Genomic DNA, 24560 nt, shown 5'->3' with positions numbered 1-24560 from the left:
TGTTATAATTGAGTTTGTTGAGTTATATTAGGAGTCTATTATGTTAATTGATTCACTTTCCGTTTTAAAAACAGTGTAATCCCCTATTTCACGCTGTGAATATAGTCGAATACAATAATCTGTCCAACTGTAATCTCACATTTCACTCCATGAATACAGTCGAATATACTCGAATACAACAACTGATTAGCTGGACTTCTCTGATTCACGCCTATTTTTGCTACTGTATTTATGAATACAATAGCTTAAATACATCAAATACATCTTATAACCATAGAAAATATATTTATAATTCGTAATATAGCACATGGTATCTATAGATGGCTAATTACTACTAAAAGGTAGTGCTTCATGGAAATTTCTCAATTATGAATCAATTCGCAAATCTTCCTTTCGGACACCAAGCATATTGTGTTATCCGACTTTTCGTGCCCCTATGTTTGCAAGGGGGAATCGGTCACAAGGAATGCATTGTATTTCAATAATCAGTGTTGATCATAGTCATATTCTCCTACTTTCTCATCATTATACAACATTTGAACTTTTCTTTGGGTTCCCGAAATCGCCTACATAACTAACACAATCATAAGTATAAAATCCAGGTATAGAAAGAACATTAGGTTGCAAAGAGAGTACCTTTACAGGAAATGCTCTCAGTTGAACAAGAGGGTAGTAATTTATTATCTTGTTTGTGGTTTATATATATTTTTACAAAGCAGTTTGCAGATATTAATCCTGTTCTGATGGGTCCTATAATCCTCTGACTGGTCTACAGCAAGTACTTGCAACATATGCAAAAACAACAGATGGGAATTGAGAGGCATAGACTGCTGTATTAGCAGTGTTCTGTATTTGACGTGAAGAATCCATTAGCTTAACTAACAGGATTTCTGTTAACAAATACCAAAAATGTTCTATTTTTTATATAACTGAAAAGACTAAATTTGCTCGTGTATATTTGAAGGACCATATTAGACTTATCGTCATAATTGAGGGACGATTTGTGTTAAAAAACTCACAATATAACCGGGCATTCCGATCTTCAATGGTGGACACAGGAATAACGAAGAGGGTCCTAACTTTCTTGTTTAAATTATATAAAACTTTAATGATCTATTTCCGCTAGTCGAGCATAGATCTACTAGTAAAACTGACACACTCTTTTAACATTCCAGTGATGGGAAGTTGTTCCCAGGAAATAAAATAATCATGATAACTAAAACAAAATAGCTTGAAATGCAATTAGCTATCAGGACTAACAATTCCTAATATACAAGTGAAGGAAAATGTGGTATCTGATAGCTTATATCCTCCATTTCTATAGGGAAACCAGCCATATGGAATGCAGATTAATTCAATATTCATCATCATCGTAGTGTTGATCATAGTCATATCCTCCAAAATCCTCATCATATTGCACATCCTCGCCAAATGCTTCTTCGTAAGTCTCATCTACTTCCGGATCAATTTTGCTGCTCTTTACCATGTTATCATCCATTGAATCATCCACATTTCGACTTTTCTTTGGGTTCTCAAGTTTTGCCTGCATAAATAATATGAGCATGAGTTGAAACATATTTATGGAGACAACAGCAACAAACCATTTGTGTAATTTGCCCTTTATATGAACACACGCACATCCTGCAACCACAATAGTTCAGAGTGCTTCAGGACTTCTCATCTAGTTCTGCTTCCTACCAGGAATTGGAGTGATTTTAAAGTATATTATTTCTCTTCCAGCTTTTAAGCCGATAGACATATATGTTGGTTACACATCTTTTTTTAAATAATAATAAGAAAATCCAGAGGGTGAACCAAGATCGGATCCACAGATAAATGATACCTTTCTCATTTTCAAGAAACTACAACTCAGCTTTCGTAAGAAGAACAGAACAAACTATATCTCGGGATACAAAAATTGTGAGTGTAACAACAGAGTTTCTCACATGCAACTCCCAGTAGTCATGAAATGAGCAGCAGCAGAAACAAAAAAGATGGAGAATTCTACCCAAAAAAATAAATAAAAAAAAGAACTTGATTACCGAGAAATCTACAAAAGGCTACTGGCACAAGGTTCGATAGTGGGCCTACTCCTTTAACCTTCTCCACTTAAATACCGAGCTTCTGCCTGCGGTAGGATTTGAACCCGTGATGTGCGTCTAACCCACACACCACAAGCTGCGCTCTTATCACCAAAACAAAGCCTTGGGGTGAGATTTCTACAATTTTTTGATGCAGCACAATTTATTTTTCGTTACTGTTTCTTAAATATCCAATATTATGCATAATTGTGTCTCAAACACCAGCTATCTCCATCCAACCCAAACACCAAAGATTCTGTTTATATTTTTTAATTAAGGTCAAAACTGAAGATTCTGAATGAAGAAAACAGTAGTCTGCCAAAGGAATTGACATCCGAGTAAAAATTAAAAGTAACAGAAGGTATAATGGAATTCTCAAGAAATTTTGGATAGGGAGAAGCACATACAGACTCATCAAAAAGCTTCTCTAGCACATCATAGTTGATCTTAGAGCTCAGCCTCTGCATACGTGACATAAAGCAACGTAAGATGCAAACAAAACAACCGATAAATCTGATGAATATTGCCTCATACAAAAAGGAAGATATACCATGCAATACAAACATATAACAAAGAGGAAAATAAATGTTGAGACCAGTGGGAAGAAACTAGATCTTTTCTGTGAGCTTCACGTAATTACATATACGTGGACTTGCAAGCTCATTTGCAATCCCAAAAAAATCTTCCAAATTTAGGCCAAACGTGACAGAAGTGTTGAAATTGAGCAAAACAAACACTCAACAACAAGGAAAACTGGAACATGCTGCAAATCTGTGATATCAGCAAAGCTGAAGTCCAGGAAACTTATACCTTATTAAGATGTCTAAATTTGTAATAGCAAATGGAGTGATTACAGCAAACTACAAACTCAAGAAATACCAAAAGATACTCACTTGCAAGCATCCCCAAAGTGCTTGACCCTGTATTCCCAACAACTACAACTCTCAAGCTATGCAAGCCTACAACCAATGTGAACAAAATCCCTAGTATGTCTAGAATCGCTGTTTCTTCTGGAAGTACCTTTCTTTTGACCCATTTTTTCCGATACATTTTTTATCTTATCTTGAAAGTTAATGTTCATTTGAAGAAAACATCAAGCCATGCATAAGCATTGAACCAATGTGGAAGAAAATCCCTAGTATGTCTAGAATTGCTAATTCTTATATAAGTACCTTTCTTTTCACCCATCTTTTCGATGCATTTTCTATCTTATCTTGAAAGTTAATGGTAATTTGAAGAAAAAGTTTCCAACTTCCCTAACCAAATATAAGCTGCAGTAACCGTATCACCTGAAAGCAGAATCCTGTGACTCACAGCATCATATATTTCTCATTGTCTATGCTACCGTGCTTGTACATCCTATAATTCTTTCCTCCTATTTCAGAATCAATGGAAAGAGACGACGAAAAGAAGTCCCGGAATTTAAATATACTTTCTTCATTACAGTTGGAGGAGACAAAGCATTGCCTAGAAGAAATGAACAAGCAAGAAAATGAGTAGAGGAAGATAAGAATCAATCAGTCAACTATAACATGATCCCAAACTAGTCGAGGTCGGCTATACGAACCGTCTGTAATCGTTCCGCTCTATGCAGGCTCATTTCATTCCAACACTAAGCGTTTAAGAGTGCTTCTCGTTAGCATTGCATGTCTCTAGTATGGTGTGTGATTTTCCTTATATTTAAACCGAGAAATTACAGTTAAGGTAAAAAACTACAATCTGAAACTGCATATCCATACAAATTAATAAAAGATACCAAGAAACATTTGGAATTTTTTTGACTCAAACGAACAAAAGGTATGTTCCTTAAACACTAAAACTCCTCTTTCTCACTTGTCCTGGTGAATATAACCATATTGTAGAGGCTAAACATAGAGCAACAGTGAGTGAAAAACTTGCATGGTTTCAGATAACAACGAAGATACTATAGTTTTTGGAGAACACTCGAGGAAAAGGTAAGAAACTGACAGAATGCAGAGATTTCTGCAAACAGAATGCCAAATATTGTAACTTCCTTTGCCTCTATCATACGCACCTTTCTAGTTAACATTTGCTTCGTTGCTTCTGCAGCAGTTTGAGCGGGACCAGAATTTTTCAGTTCTGCAGCCCTTTTCTGTTGTTTTTCCTGCAGATGATAGCATTAAGCAAAGTGTAAGCTAATTCCAGGAGGCTTCTAGAGCAAGTATCATGTATAGAAATGTCACATGCCGTGCTATTCTTAATTATTTTGATAGGTCACATGCATGTGCTGTTCTTGTGGCAAGTTAAAAGAGAACATGTAGTAATCAGTTGGTGTTGTAAGTTTAAGCGGAGTGGATGGGGGAAGACACAGATCCCACCTACTTTGACCGGCTTGTGTAGTTTTATTTACTCGTACTTCAATTGTAGAATTGGTATTTGATAAGATCTAATAAGAGAAGACCTAACGAGTTGGAAGAGCAGCGGTATTGGGAAGAGAGGTACAGGCGTGTGGAAGATCGCCCCACTGTGTATATTTTGGATGATTTTTAGAGAGGAACAGATGACTATTTGAAGGAATTGGAAAGTTATTATGGAGGACTAGGAGTTCCTTTGATATTTTTTTTATGCTTTAGGTGTAAATAGGATGTTAGAGACACTTGGCTAGACATTTGTGAAGGCCAACCCTGCAGATGGAAATGTAAATTTTTAGTACCATCTTAGTGCAATAAATGATTTTATTTATTTAAAAAATGAAATATCTTTTTTATTTAAAAGACGAGAAATATCACAACCACAGATCATTCTTGCCATTCCTTTTATATTACAGAAATGTGCATCACTAACAAAAGATCAAAACACACAAAATTGGCAATTAACATTCACGAACTTACTAAGAAACTAGAAATATCTATTCTCATGCAAGAATATTGGAAAAAATCTCAAAAGTCCGACCGTCCCAGGAAGCTGAATGCTTTTGTCTAACTTTAGATCAATGTACCCAAGCCTTGAGTTCTTAGAAACATAGCAGAAAATGCAAGATGTGTTTCAAATATTTTCTGAGTTTGCATATGTTAATCAAATTCTTAATTACTGTCGACATCAGCAAAGTTTCCCTTCTCTATAGTTTCTTAGTTCCTCAACTTGGAACTCTGAGAGTGGGTTGCTCAAGTGGTGAGCACCCTTCACTTCCAACCAATAGGTTGTGAGTTCGAGTCACCCCAAGAGCAAGGTGGGGAGCTCTTGGAGGGAGGGAATAAAATTAAAAAAAAAAAAAAAACTCTGAGAATCAATTTTCAACAGGTACCAAACTCGAGATAAGTTCAGAGTACTACCTTTCTTGATTTTGCAACAGCAGCAGCAGCAGCAGCCGCAAGCTCCTGTGCAGCTTGCACATCCTCCGAACAGTTAGCTAAATTGAACTCCTTATCGTTCTTTGCTGCTAATTCAGCCGCTTGCTTAACCGCTTGTTCCTATAAATATTGATTGGCAAGCTCACTCATAAGAAGAAAGGGAGAGGCAGATAAGGAAGTGAGTGCAGATTACTTTGTTATGTGATAAGAAGATCACTGTAAAGATGGACCAAAAGGGAGCAAAAGTAAACCAAAGGACTTATCATTTAGCCGCAATCAATTCAGTAGAACAGACCAACGAATCACCAAAAATCCACCTCAAGATATTCTTAATGTATTTATAAATCCTAAGACCAGTATAAGACCTTGCGATTTACATACCGATTTTACATGGTGAATCATACAGAAGATAAACTAATTCACCTCAAGATATTCTCGGTTCATCTTTACCCAAATGATCTCCTTAAAACGCCTCTCCTCCTCATTGTGAAGATAACCATCAACCTGACAGCAATGCAGGTATAACGTAATAGCCATGACAAGTTAGTGAACCAGGAAATACATGCCCATAAATGTACAACTAATTCCATGCCAAGTAAACTGCAATTCATAGAAAAATTTGCAGCGCATTCCATTGAAGCAGAATAGTTCTCATATATTCACTAACAAACTGCTATAAAACAGTCTTTAATGTGCAATTACTTACTTTCCAGTATCTATTACATGTTAGTTTCCATATAACAGAATGATGCTTTCTAAGCAAAGCATGAAAGCAGGGTCAGGTAGTATCCTACTGATTTGCTAAGTATCACGCGATGAGGTCTGGCAGGATGAAATCCGACGAAATAACAAAATAAAGACAAAATCACAGCATTTGCATCTAGACTGACATTGTTTTTTTATGAAAGCACTTAGGGATCAGTAACCAGTGGAGTAGCACACCTCTGCATCATCGATATCGGAAAAGTTCTCTGATTCGTCATGATCATCAGGACCCATACCATCCAAGCCATGTAATGTATCAGGAGTCGCATTATCATCAGTTTTAGCCACTGATTGTGCCCCTGCAATTGAGAGAAAAGTGACTTATTCTCTAGTCCTGATCCAGGACTCAGGACTAAGTCTCTCCAAAATTTTAGCTCTTGAAGAAAATAAACATTTACCTATCATCTCAGACCCTGATATCTGCAAATATTTACTTCCAGTCACACTCAAGGTGTTCCCTCCCTTTTCAGGCTTATCATCAACCAAAAGAAAAAAAGAGAAAATATAAATAATGCACTATTCAGAAAGCAAGAAAAGGCCGGCATATTTCCAGTAAATACCAACTAAATTCAAGAATTTGGCACTAGTGACAGTATGGTGTTGCCTAAGGAAAGACTGCTCAAAAAGAAATCGCAGTAAATGGTGGATACTTCTTCAAAATATCATCTGAAACTAAGAATTTGGATTCTATATTTGGGTAATGAGATGTTTAGAAGTCTACTACATTCTTAGTATCTTCAGAAATCCGGAAACAAAGGAAAGTATTATGAGTCCATTGAAAGGATCTTTCGCCAAAGCAAAAACGTCCACATTAGTTAGTAATTATAAAGTAGCTCTTGCAGGTTTTTATGCAACAATCATACAGTTCACTCATTCATGTGCAGCAGCTTAGCTCCGGGTTACTTGTTTCTTTTTTTTAAATTGAAACTCATTTCATTCTTGAGTACTATGTCAAAGATCACTCAAATGAACAATGATTATAAAGAAGATAAAATTTAGTTTAACAAAAAGTAGATCATCACCATACATGTGAGTGACAGGGAATGAACCTTCATTGTCCCTTAAGAGGTGGAAAGGATGGATCAGAAAACTAATAGGAGATGCTGTAAGAAACACACAATTTTTATCTTTCTGCAGGATGTGCTTTTAAGCTCTTTTTAGCACGCCCATAATTTAGAAGTCGATCCCAAGAAAATCTAGTGTCTAAGAAGAGATCCTCTTCTCCCTACCACTTATTTTCTTATAGATGTCTATTCTTTTCTTTCAAATTTATTCTTCCATCTGGAATTCTTTTAAAACCTGAGCTGTGTCTTCTGCAGCAGTCAAAAGCTTTCTTGAAAGCATAAGATTCTACTTCCCAACTACAAGGTAATAATGCTTTGGATAAGTAACAGCTCCAATGAGTACCTCCAGATACTCGCCACCATTGTTCTCCACCTGATTGGACATGGGAATATTTGGATCCTCAGCGTTTTCTTCAGCAGCTTCTTTTGCCATTAATCTTTCCCTCTCAGCGCGTTGGAAGGCTGGAGGTTCAGAACCTCCATCAAGCCCACCTGAAAGTTTTACAAACTGCAAACACAGTAATTAGTTTTATATATGATTTGGCAGTACTACTAAAGTTTTAAAGGTCAGGGTAGCAAGTAATTACATCAGTATAACAACTTTCACAAAGACCATGGGCAAAGGGCAGCTCAACGCTTTTCTTGTGTTCACATAGCACTTCTGTGATCCCAGATCCTTTCGACGCCGAATAAAGTTGCACGGACAGCCTCTCTTCTTTCTCAAGCTCCTCAGCTCTTGTATTGAACTCATCAATCTAGTTGCAAGTAATTCAAGTAATACTATGAAACTCAGAAAGGAAATTTTTGGCTAACACGCCATCACAACAGAGGCAGCTTGCATCAAACTCCAACTATAATGTGTCAAGCAAAAAGGATGGAGTTAAAACTTTTTAGATCCCAGGCAAATTTGTTTGAACTGCAAATAAAAATACAACATCAAGCACATCAGGATCATAAAAAGTAGCACATCACTGGTGACGATTTCTCCATGACGTGAGCATCAAAATGCCTCGAAGCCTGAGGTGCCCAGCCCATAGGTGAGTTCTTTTAAGACCCCCACTAGTAGAACAAGAAGAGGAAAAAGAGAAAAGAAGCAAGAAGCCAAAGGCAGATGAAATTAAAATCTTCTCCATAGTGCAGGCATTGGTTGGCTTCATGGCATACCAAAATCTGATGACAGCTGCACACTAGATTTTATTTGCTCTCCTTTGTAAATGGAAGATTTTTTTATGAAGAGCATTAAGAAACATAAATATTCATTAGTAGAGGCAAAATTGTCAATCTCTCACCCAATAATGTCAGCACGCTTCTCTCCATACGTGATTGTATATGACAACACAAGATTTACAATATTGGTTTCAGCATTGGTAACAAATTACGATATACACCTTATCATACCAACTTAAGATAAGAACCCAAACTCCATTATGCTTGCTCTTCCTTTGAGATGCCTGTTTTTCCTAATTATGTTTTTCAGTATTCACAACATATCCAACTGAAAGATAAAACGAAATTTGAGCATTACAGGAGTAAGCACCTCACTATACGAAACTGCTTTTCAAGATTTTACTTTAATAGCTGGTCCGCCTCCCACCAAAATTGCGCACATGACTAAATACATGCACATGAAGCTTTTCAAGTTGTGAATATTAAAGTATTAGCAATGTCCATCCTACCAGCCTCGATTGTACATACCGTTAAGCTTCCAGATTCTGTGTTTTCGAATTCAATCAAACGCTTTGTCAATGTTGCTTCACAAATGCGCACGACTTTGATCTGTTGAGCAAAAGAACAAAGAAAAAGTTAAAAAGGAAATATTCCTAGTAGAATAAATTAGGGAGTCGGCAACTAGTGCCGGTGTTAGTGCTATATAGGCTTGAACATGAAATAAGTCGAGAAAGTAGAACGAGAATAGTTGTCAAGTCCAATGAAAAGAAAAAGTCCAAACTTCGTGACCAAGAACAAGTAGTCCTTGAAAACTAGCTACAACACTTGATAGTTTCTCAAAGCAATAAGAAGATTACAACATGAGCCCGTGTATAAAGAAATCTGATTTTTTTTATAACCATCGGGTCCGAGCTAGCCTGTGCGCACCTCGACTACAAGGTGTACCTGCTATCTCCCACCAACACAGGTACCGTGGCTTGGATAGATGGAACCTAGTGTTTTTGCCTCCGCTGGAGTTTGAACCCGAGACCTCATGGTTCTCAATCCACTTCATTGACCACTAGGCCACACCATTGAGTGCAAGAAATCCAATTGTTTTAATATGTAAATCTGAAATTTCCATCAAAATTAAGAAAATCTAGAAAGACCACTTACAATTTCCGATTTAGTACAACTCAGTCCATATGAAAGAGCAGAGATGTACAATGCAGCTCCACATACCCCACTCGGCTTTCTCCCTGTCTATAGAACATTTAAAGATTAGAGCAAAAATGTAGGTGATTTTTATCTTTGATAAGAAAATGAACCTTAGGTCCAACTCAACCCCAAATGCTAGTTGTGAGGTGAGAATTGCCTAGGACCATATAAGAGACAACACCACTCTATCAAGTCTCAACTAATGCGGGACAATCTAAACCCCTCCCAGCACACCCAAACCTAGTTATCTGGAGCATGGACAACGTAGGCCCAACACTAGGTAAACCAATAGAGTGTGTCTGGCTCTGATACCATGACAAGAAAATGGACATTGGATCTAACTCAACCCTAAAAGCTTAACTTTTATGAGGTGAAGACTGTCCAAGATCATATGAGACATCTTATTCTCTCAACTAAAGTGGAACAATCTTAAATCTAGTTCCTCAACAATAATCCAGTAACTTTCGACCATATAAATTGTACCCACAGAAAAATGATACAACCTGCATCCAATCTCGCTTCATGCTAGCCACAATGTGAAGTGCAGTTCTAGAAATATTTGGCTTCCTTCCCCCAAATAAACCTACATTATAGATGATAGTCTTCACTGGTGAACTGCGGCAAGCTAACAGAAATCTTATATTGCTGAAAGAATAAAAACAAAGAGTGAAAGGAAAGGAAATAGTAGAGCTAAAGGCAACATAGTAAGTACGGTGTAATTGCACAGGTGCCCAGCAGGTACAACAAATAAATTTCAGGATGGAACGGGTCTTCTGCACATACCAATAAAACCAGGAACCACCCACTACTGTGGAGGAAAATTGAGCTAACATGTACTTAACGCATTAAAACAACATACCACATCAAAGATTAAAAAAAAAGAGAGATAAAATGAGGTTTGGCTCGCCCTTATTTTTGATATCTGGAAACCGAGGATTTTGAGAAATTCTCAAAGGATTCAGCTGCAGAGTTCTTTCCAACTCACAATCAGTTATAAACAGCAATCTGGTACTCGTCCAGGACTTGCGCTCACACGTGGGAGGTGCTTGTCTCTCGAGCTCCCGGTACAAGTGCTCGACTCTACACCGCAAGCACGCCTAACGCCCAAGATTGTGCATCATCTTTTATGCTAATCATGTGCAAATTTTCTATTTGGCAGAATCGACTCTCATTCTTTAATTAACTCCTTTATTCCTTAAAAGTCCTCCTATCTATCTCAAATATGAAGTATTAGAACACCGTAACTCAAACTCGAGCCCGAAGATCACATACTATGATTGGTAACATCGTGCGGATGAGCTTTATTCGAACATTTCTTAAGGGACATAGTCAAACTTCATGTCTTCACTTGAAATAGGTTTTCAGGCATTAGTTCTCTATTTCTCATAATTTTATTTTTTTATTCCCCAAGAGAGAGTTTCAAGTACCTAGGGAATATCCAGGGAGATGGGGAGATCGACGAGGATGTCACGCACGTATTGGGGTGGGGTAGATGAAATGGCGGTTAGCTAGCGTCTGGAGTCCTATGTGACAAGAATGTACCACCGAAACTTACAGGTAAGTTCTACAGAGCGGTGGTTAGACCGACTATGTTATATGGGGCTGAGTGTTGGCCAGTCAAGTATTCACATATCCAGAAGATGAAAGCAGCCGAAATGAGGATGTTGAGATGGATGGGCAGGCATACTAGACTGGATAAGATTAGGAATGAAAATATTTGGGAGAGGGTGGGCGTTGCTCCCACGAACGACAAGATGCGGGAAGCGAGGGTTAGATGGTTCGGGCACGTGCGGAGGAGAAGCCTAGATGCCTCGGTTAGGAGGTGTGACCGGTTGGATTTGGCAGGTACGAGAAGAGGTAGACGGCGGCCTAAGAAGTATTGGGGCGAGATGATCAGGCAGGACATGACGTGGCTTCAAATTTCCGAGGACAACGCTCTTGATAGGAACGTGTGGAGGTCAAGCATTAGGGGTGTAGGCTAGGGGGTAGTCGAGCGTTTTTGTCTAGGAATGCTAGCGGTTTATGTTGTACTCACACTATCTATTTATTTATTTTTTTGTTTATTGCCCTTCCACTTACTTGCTGTCTCTTACGACGTTATTATTTTTCTGGTTTCTTTTGTTGTTACGGATCTATTCTTTTATTCTTTTCTGATATTATTGTCTCTTCTGTTGAGCCGAGGGTCTCCCAGTAACAGCCTCTCTACCCTTCCGGGGTAGAGATAAGGTTTGCGTACATTCTACCCTCCCCAGACCCCACTAATGGGATTTTACTGAGTTGTGTTGTTGTATTCTCTTCCATTTGGAGATAATGTTGTTATTTTTGTGTACCTTGGTGAGATAATCCAAGGACTCGTTTCATTTGATGTATTAGAGAAGTAATCTTGGTATAAATTTTGATATATGTTATCCAGTGTTTGGTTTATATTTTAAATCCTGCATAGCCAATCCTAGGATACACCAATTGGGGTATCATGTTGTACCTAATATAACATGGAATACACTACATGGATAATTAATACATGGATTAAACACCGAAAAAGAAAACTACCCTTTATCATTTCCTCAAACCCATCATAACACCCTTTCAATTTTATTAAGTTTGAAAAATAATCTCATATTTTAAATTTTACCGTTTATCCCATTTTTAATACAAAGAATCAAACGCCCGATAAAAGTAGTTTTGCATTACAATCTATTCATAACTTATTTCTAAATTAAACAACTCCTAATTGTTTAACTATTAGTAATTATTAAGGGGTATTGGCCTCAATCTTGTGAATATGTATATTCTCCTAGGACACTACTGATCTCACAACAAATAGTTAAGAACATCATGATTTACTCTTACCAACTCTGACATAAAACCCATTAATTTTCCATACAGGCCATACCAATTATGAAACCCCACACATCTAAGAAGCCTATAACCGAATATCTTCATGGTTATAATCTTTATTAGTATGGGTTTGACCAACAAGCCGCACTAATTTTTTTATATGAATTAATGATGCTAACTCTGCCCAGACCACAACACAAATAGCTCTAGTCTACAGCAGGAGCCAGCAACAAATGAGTCGTCTAACAGAGAAGAGGTTTTGCAGAAGGTGACATGAACAGATCTGGTTTCCCCACCAAAGTGCTAGAGGACATCATCCTGGATGCTTCTGTGATGGTTTGCGGAAAGATCAGCAAGGCTTTCCAAGGCCAAACGATAAACCTCAACTGCTTTAAAGTGCATTTCTTGCCCACATATCAACTAGTGATGCGTTTTCCGTTCAGCGGTCCTCGCTATACCGATCAAGAACCTATTAGTGCTACTCTAAAATCTTTTTGCTCTTCTATTTAATAGAAAGAGATTCTGATATATAAATGATGCTACAAAGTTGGCTCAAAGATGAGAGGAAGAAAAAGATGCAACCAGGATCCATCCAATAAGCATCCATATTGAATTAACTTGCAAGAGGCCCAGAACGATGGGCACAATATCATGCTTGCAGAATAAAATCCTTATAAATCAAGATCCTTGAACTTTTCAATCCGAAACGTAATCAAGAAACCAAAGGGGAAATTGAAAAAATATATATAAACTCCACCATAAGGTTGGTACCTGGGACAAGGTGGTCAAGAAAGAAGCAAGATTAAAGCTAATCAGCAAATCAAATCTTGATAAATACTTACGATCAGTGAATCGATGAATGAAAAGGCTCGGATCCACAGGTTTTTGAACAATTGGGTGATTTTCAAGGCTTAGAAGTTTGCAAAGCTGTAAGAACACAGCACCTAAAATATACCTGCATTTTAATAAGAAAACGGGTTGAACAGGCTTCAATTACCATAATAAAGATAGTTATTAGGTAAATGTTTTCCCAACTGTCCAACCGTAGGTATAACCCTTCATGTATGACCAAAAGACAATAGGTTTAGGATACTGTTCTAGATTTGTAAGAAGGTATTTACTAGAAAACCTCCAAAATTGGCCAATAAAGATTAACAATTTGTGAAGTCATTAATGTGCAAAGGGTCACCTAGATTTTTTTCTGATAGGTAAAGGAAACTTATTGAAGTAGAGAGAAGAGGTACTGCAGCTAGAGATGGCAAGCAGTGCGGTGCGGGGCGGGTTCTACCTTAACCCACAAAATTCAACCTGCCCCGACCCGCATTGCATTTTCACCCGCATCCACCCGCCCTGCATCCACGCCTGTGTTACCCGCCCCGTAAAATTTTCCTCTTCTTTTATTTTTTCCTTTCCAATTTGTCTTATTTTTATTTTTGTCTTTTCAATTATGTTTATATATGTCATTGCTAATGTAAAGTTTCCATCAGAATCCAGTGGCAAACCAAGGAAGTTATATTTTGAATAGCCATAACTAGGGAATAACTATAAATCCTACCAAATGTTATTAGTATGTCATTCTAATACATAATTCAGATTGTACAATGTAATGAGACCATACACATGAACTTAGCTTAAAACAAATTAACTATATAGTAAAAACTTAAAAGTGAAACTTTAGAGCAGTAAATAAAATATAAAACAAGTTTTCTTCCCAGTGATGCAATTAGCAGAAGCATTGATATTTACAATCAACTGAATAGACGTCTACTATGAATCAATTTAAAAAACTAAATCAATTTGAGACTACAACGATCCAATTCGTAAGAGAACAGAATTATAAGTTCAAAACTGGAAAACAAATATTTCTTGGTTGAATATTAGTGATCGATAGCTGAAAAGTTGTACTTATTTGAAATTTTAAATCCTAACCCGCACCCGCAAAAAACTGAATTTGTTTTTATGTTGACCCGCTCCGCCCCGCCCCGCACCCGCACTGCCCCATTGACATCCCTAACTGCAGCAGAAGAAAAGCTGTCTTCAAATACAAAAGCCTAATATAACCAAAGAAGATATTCTCTTCAGTCAAACTGAAGATTAATCAAGAGTAGACCGGTAGTAAAACATATAACTCAGTAACTTCCTCAAAAGCCAATTCCACTGTTGTCCTATATTTTTCTTCCCACTAAAAAGAAGATATTAAGCTCCTTTATCTTTCTCAAACCCAAGACTGAATATACTTCACATGAGGCTGCTTTAGTTTCTTTTTATTTTTTGAGAAAGTAAGACTACTTTAATGTCTAGCTCAACATGAAGCAAGATTTGTGTAATTTACTCTGACTGCACATGACTCACACATGAGATCTAGTTCACAATATAGACAAGAAGGAGCTAAGGGGTAAATAGAATATCATATTACTGAACACGATAATAAGAATTGCTAGCCAAAAGGGCAACCATTAAGTTCTTGCTCAAGATTATTGATCCAAAGTGTGATATCAAAAGAAAGCGAAGCTTACGTACACATTTATCCTCAAGTACTCAGAAAAGTCAATGAGTAGGAATGGCTTTTTGTTCTCCCTGCAAGAATAAACATAAAGAAACCCCACTTCGTCACTAGTAAAGTAGCATGGGCCAAGAAAAATTACAATAAAAGATTGAACCAAAATGATACTGTCCTTTTGTTCCTCTTTCTATCTACGTACAAACAACTTTGTTGCTTTGGCATCCTTCCATGCTGCATAATATAGTTGATAGTTTCATGCACTATTAACCAGGTCAAGCGTTATAATGTATCAGTTCTTTTACTTAGCTACCGTATTAATTAGGGCTTCTTACACTTTTAGCCCACGCCAGAAACTATATACATTCGGTAGCCGAAAAAGTGTATAAAATTTGCATATAACATACAAAATGTATATATATACAAAACAAAATATACATTTTTCGGCTATTATTTTGAGGTACAGTGTCATTTTCCCTATTAACAATTAGGTACTATCAGCACAGGATTCAGGTCAACACTTGAGCATAAATTTTCTGGGTTAAGTACACAGAATACATAATTGTATGCAGACAACACAGAACTGATATTAGCCAACTGTGTTCCTTCAAATTTTCATAAATTCAGACAGGTGCCTTACCAAATTTAACAGTATTTTACTGCCCCAAACAACTAGATATTAAAGCGGTAATACTACGATAAGGAAAGTAGATATAACAAATAGCATAAAGCAAAAATAATTCCACTTTCTCTAGTATGCAGATGTTATTTTTTCAACTATACAAGTGTAACTACGCAAGCTTAAAGCAGGTAAATTGGGAGACATAATGATAACTTGGTCTCCTTTTTGTCTTCCACCTTTCTTTTTATCCACTGATTAAGCAAGTCCGACACACTTTTTTAGTGTCCAAAACCTCAATTTCAAACAAAAACACAAAAACTAAAGAGAACGACATCTGATTCTATAGCTCAAGAAAGCTAAACACCAAAGACAAAAGAGTATTTCAACGTGCAGATCTGAACCACTGTCAAAATGAATGGCTAGGTTACTTAACTTTCAGTCATTTTTATTTGTTATAAATTATATTCAAACAATTAATGATACTTATTGTAAAACAAACAAAAAAAACTCAATTTTCCCACTTCTTTTTTCCCTTAGGGAACAAAAGATATGTTGAAAAAGAATATCATAAAACACAATCTCTCACCTGCATGCAATGTAAAGACACGCAGCCTCAACTTGCTCTTTCCTACGCCCCCTTGTGAAATTCCTCTCAACTGCTATCTGAAGTTACAGATTCAGCCATAGAATGATATATCATGCTAGTAAAGGTATAATCTAAGCATAATGAATCATACCGTATAGAAGGCCAAAGCTGGACGAGCTATTGAATCACCACCATCAATTCCCAATGCATAAGCCATACTCTCTATATCACTATATGCTGCAGGAAGAGGGAAACAAATAAATGTATCAGCAAAAACTACATAACTTATGCACCTCTAAGTAGAGTGTTACGCTAATCATACTAACCAGATTAATCTATACAACAAATCTTGTCAGTTTATTCCTAGAATAGCTACATAAATTAGCAACTCTAAGTGCTGTGTAGCACTTGTCCCATTAACAAAACCTCTTTCTTGACATATCAGTATATCAGGACAGTGTTGCCACCAATCAACAAGAACAAAACACTTACTATTCACATATTCTTTCAAAATTATCATTTGGGGCTCATCTTTGAACCTTAAAGATGATCAGAAACAAGGACCTTTGACCACGGAATATTAATATATCCTCCACATAAATGTTTGGGTAGGTACATTTCCTGGAACTTATCTTGTAGATGAAAGGTTATTTAGCATTAACCTGATAAATAGATGAAACGTTGTTGAGCTGTGCAGTTAGTTGATTTTGAGACAAAATTAGAGTGTTTCTCTACTGCAAGACTTCCAAAAATTGTTACACCAGAATGCCTATATTGGCAATGAACAGCACAATCACCCGTTTTTCAAGAAACTAAAATTCAAAATCTCACATTAGACAAAAAGACCAACTAAACCATGGATATAACATTTACGATATAAGTTATGTAGACCAACTTTGATGCAAAGCAAATGCAACTGTAGTGTAGAAAGACATAACTTCTGTTAATCATTCAGCTGGAAAAAGAATAATAGAAATCAAAGTATCAAACAAATAGGTAGACTGAGTATAAAGTCAGTGTGAGGAAACAAGAATTAGAGGTACATGAATACCTTCGTTAAGTGTTCTTTCACGTGAAGCTGAATAATCACTTTTGACAGTCCTCACAAAGTTCCCTGACAATTGGCTCTGCAAATGGTTTAAGTTAGACTTGATGGAATACAAATTGAAAAATGTAGTTTACAAGTCACCACATATAACTGCTCCTTTTCCTTGTTTTCATTTTAGTACTATTTATCTCCTCAATTGGATATGTATATTTGAATTAGAAAAAATGGAATAGTTGATGAAAGTAAGGAACTACATCAATATTACATGCAAGGAGGTCATTCTTCACACTAAAACATATAGGCATCGTGGTGTTATACAACTAGCTTCTATTCCCTCTCCCAACTTCTCCACCTTCTCCCAAAACACACGTTTGGGATGGGAGTCCATTTTTCTCTCCACTGAAGCGTTTTAAACATCAGAGTTTTTCTTATTCTTTTTTTCGGATATTTTAACCCCATAACAAAATTTCCTACCAGAAACCAAATAGTGGCTTTTCCACTTTGCTCTCTTGGTAACTCAAACCCAACCTCATGAGGAGGAGATTGGCCTTTTATACAAGGTTGTCCCTCCCTTCTCACATCATGATCCTGTTATTAAAGAACTCTATACAAAACATGTTCCTATCATGTGTATTTTCTTCAAGTTCCACCAACCAGGTAATGAGGTACAACTTTTCAACAACAGAAGTAAGCATATTTAAACAGTTGAGTAAACATATAAACTTGCCAGCTAAGTTGCTCGGACACGGTGTGGGTGTCCGACCGGGTGCAGGTCTAGAGATCGGATCCTTCATGATGTAAATTCTAATATTCGGGGATATGGATCTTAGATACGGGTGCGGGGATCCGGCCAAAAATAATTCAAAAATATAAAATTATCTCTAAATTATGAGAAATTTTGTGGAATAGTTATGTATAGCTTGTAAAATGTGGATTTCTCTTATTCTCAAGTTGTAGATAAGTAAAGAATTGATTTCCTAGATAAGGTATGCTATTTTCTTCAAATTTACCCTAGTTTTGGTTCTGTTTTCGGGAATCATGTTGTATTTCGTCTCGAATTTTTCCGTCTGGATAGTCAAAGTACCCAAAATTGTCTGACCAAATCTGGTATGGATCCCATACCCACACCCATACTAGAGTCGTGTCGACACGGGTGCGGCACCTAAACTGCCATGTCGGAGAAACTTAGCTTGCCAGATGTATGTAATAAAGGCAGTGAAGAAACTAGATTTCTTTATTTTTATTGTCCGGAGTGAGGAAAATAGGTTTCTTGTATTGTCTAATTTCTAGAGTCTCAAAAATACTTTCAGATTATTTGATCTTCAAGGTATTTGCTTTTATAATGATGGTATATGGCCCAACTTGAACGCACCTCGACTATTTCGCTGGGTACATGTTACCTCCCACCCGCACAAGTACCGAGTAACTCTGCCCACCAAGACTTAGGCAGATGGGAAGAAATCATCTAGGGTATTTTGTCTCTGTTGGAATTTGGACCCTAGTTTCCCATGGTTTTGACCCACTTATTGACCGCTAGGTCACACCTTTAGATATGCTAGGCATCTGACGATAACAACCCAGCAAGTTTTAAGCAATGACATATTTATAAAAAAAAAAATAGGTTATCAGAAATCACATGTTCCTCATTTTTTAAAATGAAATTTTCTTGACTTTCTTAGTGCTGCTCCCGCTGCACCTTGAGAAATCCTTTTTAACAATTAATAACAATGGCATAAAGCCAGATTAAGCACACCTCCCAAACTAGATAGGATTGAATCTGAAGGGGACAAAAACGAACTGTGTCTAAGATATATCAACCCCATATGCATCGAGAAAGAATATGAAACAAAGAACTAACCTGTCCAGCAGCATTCTTAACAAAAGTGGGCTCACTTGAAAAATTATCTTCATCAAGAACTCTTCCACAGAAGGAACAACATCTGTAATGCAACAGAATGAAGTATCTTAGAACAAAACATATATATACAAATGAAGCATCTTAGAATGAATGAACTATTTACATATACAATGAAATGAACGACAGTATTATAAAGAAGAAGAAAGAACAACACCGTAGGAGACAAGACTCACATTTTACCATCCACATTGTTGGATTGCCTGTTCTCTGCACAATAACCACACCACACCATGCTCGAAGTAACCTGAATCAACTCACAGAATACATCACCTTGTGAAATTTGTTGAAAGTCGCCATAGAATTCTAACTATAATGATCAGCTTCATACATATTTAGCAAAGGAATTCCACGCAGAATGATTAGTTTTTATTAAAAACAAGAAATTGTGAATTTATTCACTGGACGCGAATGGATAGGAATTCTTTTTGATGAAGTAAGTGGTATTATAAATGGCATCAAGTAGATGCATAATAGCAGAAGTACAGAAGTGAGAGCTTGTTAGCTCTGTTATGAGGTGGATAGGAATTCTTTATTTGTAATAATCAGCTACATGCTGGGAGTTGACAATCCTAACTCATCTGATTTAAACCTTCCTAACTCGTGAGTATGTTTGTTACACTTGAATCAGAGTCAAAACTGTAGATTGACAAATCTCCGTGTCATTCATTAGGGAATGAATTAAACATGGCTGTTTTATCAACATCCAGTCGACTTAAAAGAGCGAGATCAAATGCCAAAACGTCAGGGCAGCTAACTATTATTAATTCATTTCACTGCAAATTCCATAATCATCCAATGAGGTACCTAAAGATCCAAATTTTACAATTATTAACAGCAGTTCATATCTTTTAATAAATTCAGAGTCCAGACCAAGATAACCACTCAATGGAACTTCTGTATTTTATTGTGAACTGTGGGAGAAAAAGAAAAATTTCCTGGGCAAGAAATGAAAAAAAAAAAAACTGAGATTTTAAAAAAAGGAGTAAATGATTAGTGACAAGATATCAAGGAGATGTAATTATTAGTTCATCCACTACAAATTCCATAAGAATACAACGAGGTATCCATCCCAAAACAAACAAAAAAGAGGGTTACGTTTGTACAGGTACCTAGAACAGTTCAAAGGTACCTTAATAAAATTCTGAGATGGTTACTTTTCCTCGCTATGGGTGTGAGAGAGAAAGCGTAGGGTTTTAGCAATTTTATGACCACTTCCTCAATTCCTCCGTTTTTAGGGGGACTATACAAATAACGGTCTTTAGGCGGGTCGACTTTGCTCAATTCACTCTCTAGTTTGCTTTTCTTTTTCTTTTTTTTTTTTGGATTTCTCGACCGTTGTCCGGTATCCATATTGGAGCCCGACTATATCCGAATTCGTGTCGCGTAGGGTCCCATTCGGGGGAAGCGCTCCCTATCAAAAAATTTCCATACCCAGAGCTCGAACCCGAAACCTCTAGTTAAGGAAGAGCAGTCTCGCACCAAATACTTTGGTGGTTCTAGTTTACTTCTTTGCTTTGATACTAAACAAAAGAAACTCCATCTAGCCAATTTATTTATTTAATTTAGCACACACTTGTGTTGGGTGTGCATAATTAAAAAATTGTTAAGTTCGATTAAAATTAAGTTATCAATTGATAGGAAATTTATATAATTCAACTAATCACTAAGTTGGAATAATGATTCTTTGTAATTAACCATATTGTACAAATTTTCACCTTTTATTAACTTTTTTCTTAAATAAAAATAACTTTTCTATTTCAAGAAAATGTTAATAGAATATTCTCCACCGTGAGTGGTATAATTTTTCATATTTGCTAGTCTCTCTACCTATTTGATATGTTAGATTACAATATCTTAAAGTAAATAATTTTTTTTTCAAGCATTTTTCTATTAAAAACGTAAATTCGATTATAATTAACTTTGTTTTGGGCAGAAAAAGTATCATCCAGTTATAAAGTATTACAATTTTTTTCAAGTAACGTTTATAAAATAGTGACTAGCAATTTGCCATAGATTTTGGTTATTTTTTTTTCAAAAAAATTTGAAAACATTATTTGTTTATGGAATATGATCAGGGAAAAAAAATGGATGAAATTTTTTCTTCAACTTAGAGAGTTTCAACATTTTTTTAAATAAAATGCATGTCCAAACCCAACTTCAACTTTCAAAAATTATTTTTCTAACACAACTTCAATTTATTTTTTAAAGTTTAAACCAAATCTGTGTCTAAACGCTAACTTAGCCTCCTATTACGAATAAACATATCAATTGAGCATACGCGGTCTCATTTTTGCACAATGCTAACCACGTTTTCACATGTGGCCTCATATCAATAGGTCTAGTTCTCAAATCTTATATAGACTATCATTTTTGCCTAACTAGTATGTCTCGTTCTCACTCTTCTTCCTTTCTCTCTCAATTAGGGTTAATATCGCAATCCGTTAACCCCCTCTCATGAGGCAAAGTGAAGGTAAAAATAAAGCCATGGAACCAATTGATTCACGTACAAATTCATAAGTTGGTTGACCATTACTTATAATAAATTAAAAAAGTAGGTCCGGAAATAAATTGCTGTGAAGAATTATTAAAGTATTTGAAAGAATTGTTTGAAAAGCATAGAGATGGGACAAAAATGCAGGAGCGAGAGGACAAGTTATTGAGCAGGAATGCAGGATCGTCCATAAATCACGACACGAGTTATAATTCTGCCAAAACACCTTTTTGAAACAGTAAATTTTTACATCAGGATTATTATCATATCAACAGAACTGCACAGACCAAAAATAGAAGAATTGATAGAGAAGAAAACCCTAGTCAAATTTAAGAATTACGAGAAGAGAAACAAAGTTGTTTTTTCAACTAGTGCAAAATCATCACTAATATTCATTCATAAGCCACGTACACTTCTCGTGCTATTCTGGACAAGTAATGCAATTATGCAAACCCATCACTAATATTCATTCATAACTAAAATAAAGCCACTTTGCCATTCTGGATAACTCCTCATAGAACACTGAATATAGTGCAAATAACTTACTGTAAATATTCTGCTGTTAGCAACTCATTTAGCAAGGTAGAAACTGAAGAATTATTGTAAAGAAAACTTTTTCCTAGTTGGGTAAATTCCAGAGAAAATGGTTCTTTCAGACATACCAAACAAGGCAACACCAAACAGCAAATAATCATGCAGCTTTAGTGCCCACCACATAAGCACAGGCAAAGCTAGGAAACATGAAACCATTTCAACTTGATTAAGATATGAGTAAGATCTGACATGTCACGTTGGGAAAATTGTTCCAATCCTTAGGATAAATCAAAATTTTCAAACACAGTACAAATTACAACTCTTTAATAGCAAAATCAAGATTCAACTTCACTTCCTTAAAGTTTCAATAAGCAGCTAAATGACTCTAACTCTCTGTCTGCTCCCTAAGCCTTCGAATAGTGCTCCTTACGGTAACAGCGCTAGCAGTGCTGGAAGAAAGGAGAAAAAAATTAGTACTTCAAGCACATAACAAGAAAAAGAACAGCAAGAATCCAGATGATAATTACTTCAATGTATAAGCACCGCCAGCTTTCACTTTGCCGCAGTCTTTGCAACCCCAAATTCCAACAGCTTTCCTCTTGACGGCATACTAAAACATAAGAACATAGTGACATTATTATTGATGTAATTATGAATCGTGCTCAATAGCAAACAATCGTATAAAAACACATGGGAATTGTACCTTTCCGCAAAACTCACAGAAGTATTTGCTATGCTGACTAACCTCCATCTTCTTGATCTGCTTCCTCAAACTGGCACCATAACGGGTACCTATAAGAGAAAGAGGAGGTTATTCAAAGATTTCATTAGACAAACCAACAAACAAATATGCACCTCCCCTTTCCTTGTTTGTGGGGGGGGGGGGGGGACTTCTCAGAGGATATCACTTACATTAATATAAGTGTGGTTGTTATACTAAACGTTTTAGCAAAACATTATCACAATTTTTTTTACGAGAAAAACATTTAAATTAACTTTAAGCTGCAAATCCAAATGTCATTCATTTTTTCCTCTTAAGGCATGAAATCTTCTAGAATACACTACTTCACCATTAAAATACAAAAGCAACACAAATCATAGAAGCATTTTAGACACATACCATACTTCCCAACGATACCAGCCTTCTTGGTTCTCTTGGTCTGTGTCGAAATAAAAGTACAGTTTAACAAGCATGTCAAGCTAAAATGATAATATAAAAGGTTATGAAAAAGTTTGAGAAATATCCATGCAGCCAAACAAGAAAAGATAAGAGATTACACCAAAGATCAATACATCACCAACCCAAAACAGTTAGACAGCTATATACTTGATCCTATTCAGGCAACCATTAAGTATGAGCCAGCGAAGATGTAGCTATACAACAGTGGATTCACACAAACCCATTGCCTTAGGCTCAAACTGTAATGTGGATGTGTATATATTTAGTCAAAAATATTTTAAATACATATAATAGTAGGTTTTAGATTCTAGAATGTAAAGGCAGAGAATGTTAGCCATGTCAACAAAATCACAAGAGTCTCATTACCTATAAGAAAAATCATAAGTCTCCTTACCCATTACATGTTCTAGACCTAGCTATGCATGTAATAACCAGCTAATGGAGTGATACAGTGGAAGAACATTAGCACCCATTTTTATATGGTTGAACACCAAACACAAATTAAAGGCTCATACAACAAGCTTAAAACCCTCAACTTAGCTACCTTAGCACTTCACTGTAAATGGTACACACTGAGAAACACAAAGGCACCAACAAAATTACTTAACCAAACATTTCACCTAATTGATGATTAATCCGACACTTTACCCAGGAGTTGCATTGCCATTAAAACAATACAAGAAGAAATCCAACAAATTGCATTCAACAATTACGTCGTATATTTATTTAAATGGCAAATAACTGAATATCTAAAAAAGTAATGCTCGTCTGATTTAACAGTAAAGAGTACCATTTTGGCGAGCTACAGAAGCACCCTGAGACCTGATGGAAGAGAAAAGAAGCCGCGGCTGCTGCAATTAAACCCTAGATTACGAAGAATCAGCTAAGCTTTGGTGCTTTTATATGAGTGGCCCGGTTCGAGTCTCTTTCAATTGATCCTAACATGGATTTTGCCCTACAGCCCAGTAGGGAGTTTTCTCTCGGATACAGGCCCATTTAGCTATTGATCTTCTTGGACAAGTTTCGTGAAAGAACATTTTTATGGCCTTTTTGGACAAGTTCCGTGCTTATTGGGAAACTTACGCAAATGTCCCAAATAAGTCTCAACTTACCAATTTTCAGCCATTAGTCATAAACTTATCAAAATTAGCCAAGTACATATAAAAATTAAAAAACCAAATAAATAAATTTCCTTCTCTCAAAGAATCACATGCAAAAATCACCTTTCATATTTTTAAGGGAATATTTCACATTAGAA

The 24560-nt window shown here is 36.3% G+C and overlaps 2 protein-coding genes across 4 annotated transcripts; both read right to left on the bottom strand.

The window, feature by feature from the left end:
- Positions 1-1061: 1061 nt before the first annotated feature.
- LOC107766432 (transcription factor IIIB 60 kDa subunit) lies at positions 1062-20372 on the bottom strand. 3 transcript variants are annotated; one of them, XM_016585217.2, is made up of 20 exons: positions 20207-20372; positions 19271-19341; positions 19038-19119; positions 17183-17258; positions 16283-16368; positions 16132-16208; positions 14944-15000; positions 13266-13378; positions 10089-10168; positions 9544-9630; positions 8917-8997; positions 7809-7976; positions 7565-7729; positions 6556-6628; positions 6335-6456; positions 5816-5896; positions 5375-5512; positions 4117-4206; positions 2489-2542; positions 1062-1543 (listed from the first exon to the last, which is right to left on the bottom strand). In XM_016585217.2, the coding sequence occupies exons 2-20, from the start codon at positions 19327-19329 to the stop codon at positions 1355-1357; spliced, it is 1878 nt and encodes a 625-aa protein (XP_016440703.1). In that variant the 5' UTR covers positions 19330-19341; positions 20207-20372; the 3' UTR covers positions 1062-1354. The 3 variants fall into 3 exon arrangements, with proteins under 3 accessions (XP_016440703.1, XP_016440702.1, XP_075113518.1); XM_016585216.2 differs by having other exon boundaries at positions 20227-20362; XM_075257417.1 differs by lacking the exon at positions 2489-2542 and having other exon boundaries at positions 20227-20362.
- A 1948-nt stretch (positions 20373-22320) lies between these two features.
- LOC107766434 (large ribosomal subunit protein eL43) lies at positions 22321-24232 on the bottom strand. The gene is made up of 5 exons (XM_016585219.2): positions 24093-24232; positions 23243-23282; positions 22826-22914; positions 22650-22732; positions 22321-22571 (listed from the first exon to the last, which is right to left on the bottom strand). Exons 1-5 carry the CDS (start codon positions 24093-24095, stop codon positions 22508-22510), a joined length of 279 nt encoding a protein of 92 aa, XP_016440705.1. The 5' UTR covers positions 24096-24232; the 3' UTR covers positions 22321-22507.
- Between the last annotated feature and the right edge of the window lie 328 nt (positions 24233-24560).

Source organism: Nicotiana tabacum, chromosome 7 (genome assembly GCF_000715075.1).
Source record: "Nicotiana tabacum cultivar K326 chromosome 7, ASM71507v2, whole genome shotgun sequence".
In the NCBI taxonomy this organism is placed as follows: domain Eukaryota; kingdom Viridiplantae; phylum Streptophyta; class Magnoliopsida; order Solanales; family Solanaceae; genus Nicotiana; species Nicotiana tabacum.
The sequence above is the reverse complement of the archived record's forward strand: the minus strand, read 5'-3'. Positions and strand labels throughout refer to the sequence as shown.

Bases quoted from the DNA above. Each gene is read 5' to 3' on its own strand.
- LOC107766432 (XM_016585217.2), bottom strand. From the start codon at position 19,329: ATGGTGTGGTGTGGTTATTGTGCAGAGAACAGGCAATCCAACAATGTG. The intron at 10,169-13,265 runs GTAAGTATTTAT...TCTATAATGTAG, and splicing joins CATTCATCGATTCACTGATC to GTTTATTTGGGGGAAGGAAG. The intron at 5,897-6,334 runs GTGTGCTACTCC...CATTGCTGTCAG, and splicing joins CCGATATCGATGATGCAGAG to GTTGATGGTTATCTTCACAA.
- LOC107766434 (XM_016585219.2), bottom strand. The intron at 22,915-23,242 runs GTATGTGTCTAA...TTTCTCTTATAG, and splicing joins TGGTATCGTTGGGAAGTATG to GTACCCGTTATGGTGCCAGT. The intron at 22,572-22,649 runs GTAATTATCATC...CCTTTCTTCCAG, and splicing joins GGCGGTGCTTATACATTGAA to CACTGCTAGCGCTGTTACCG.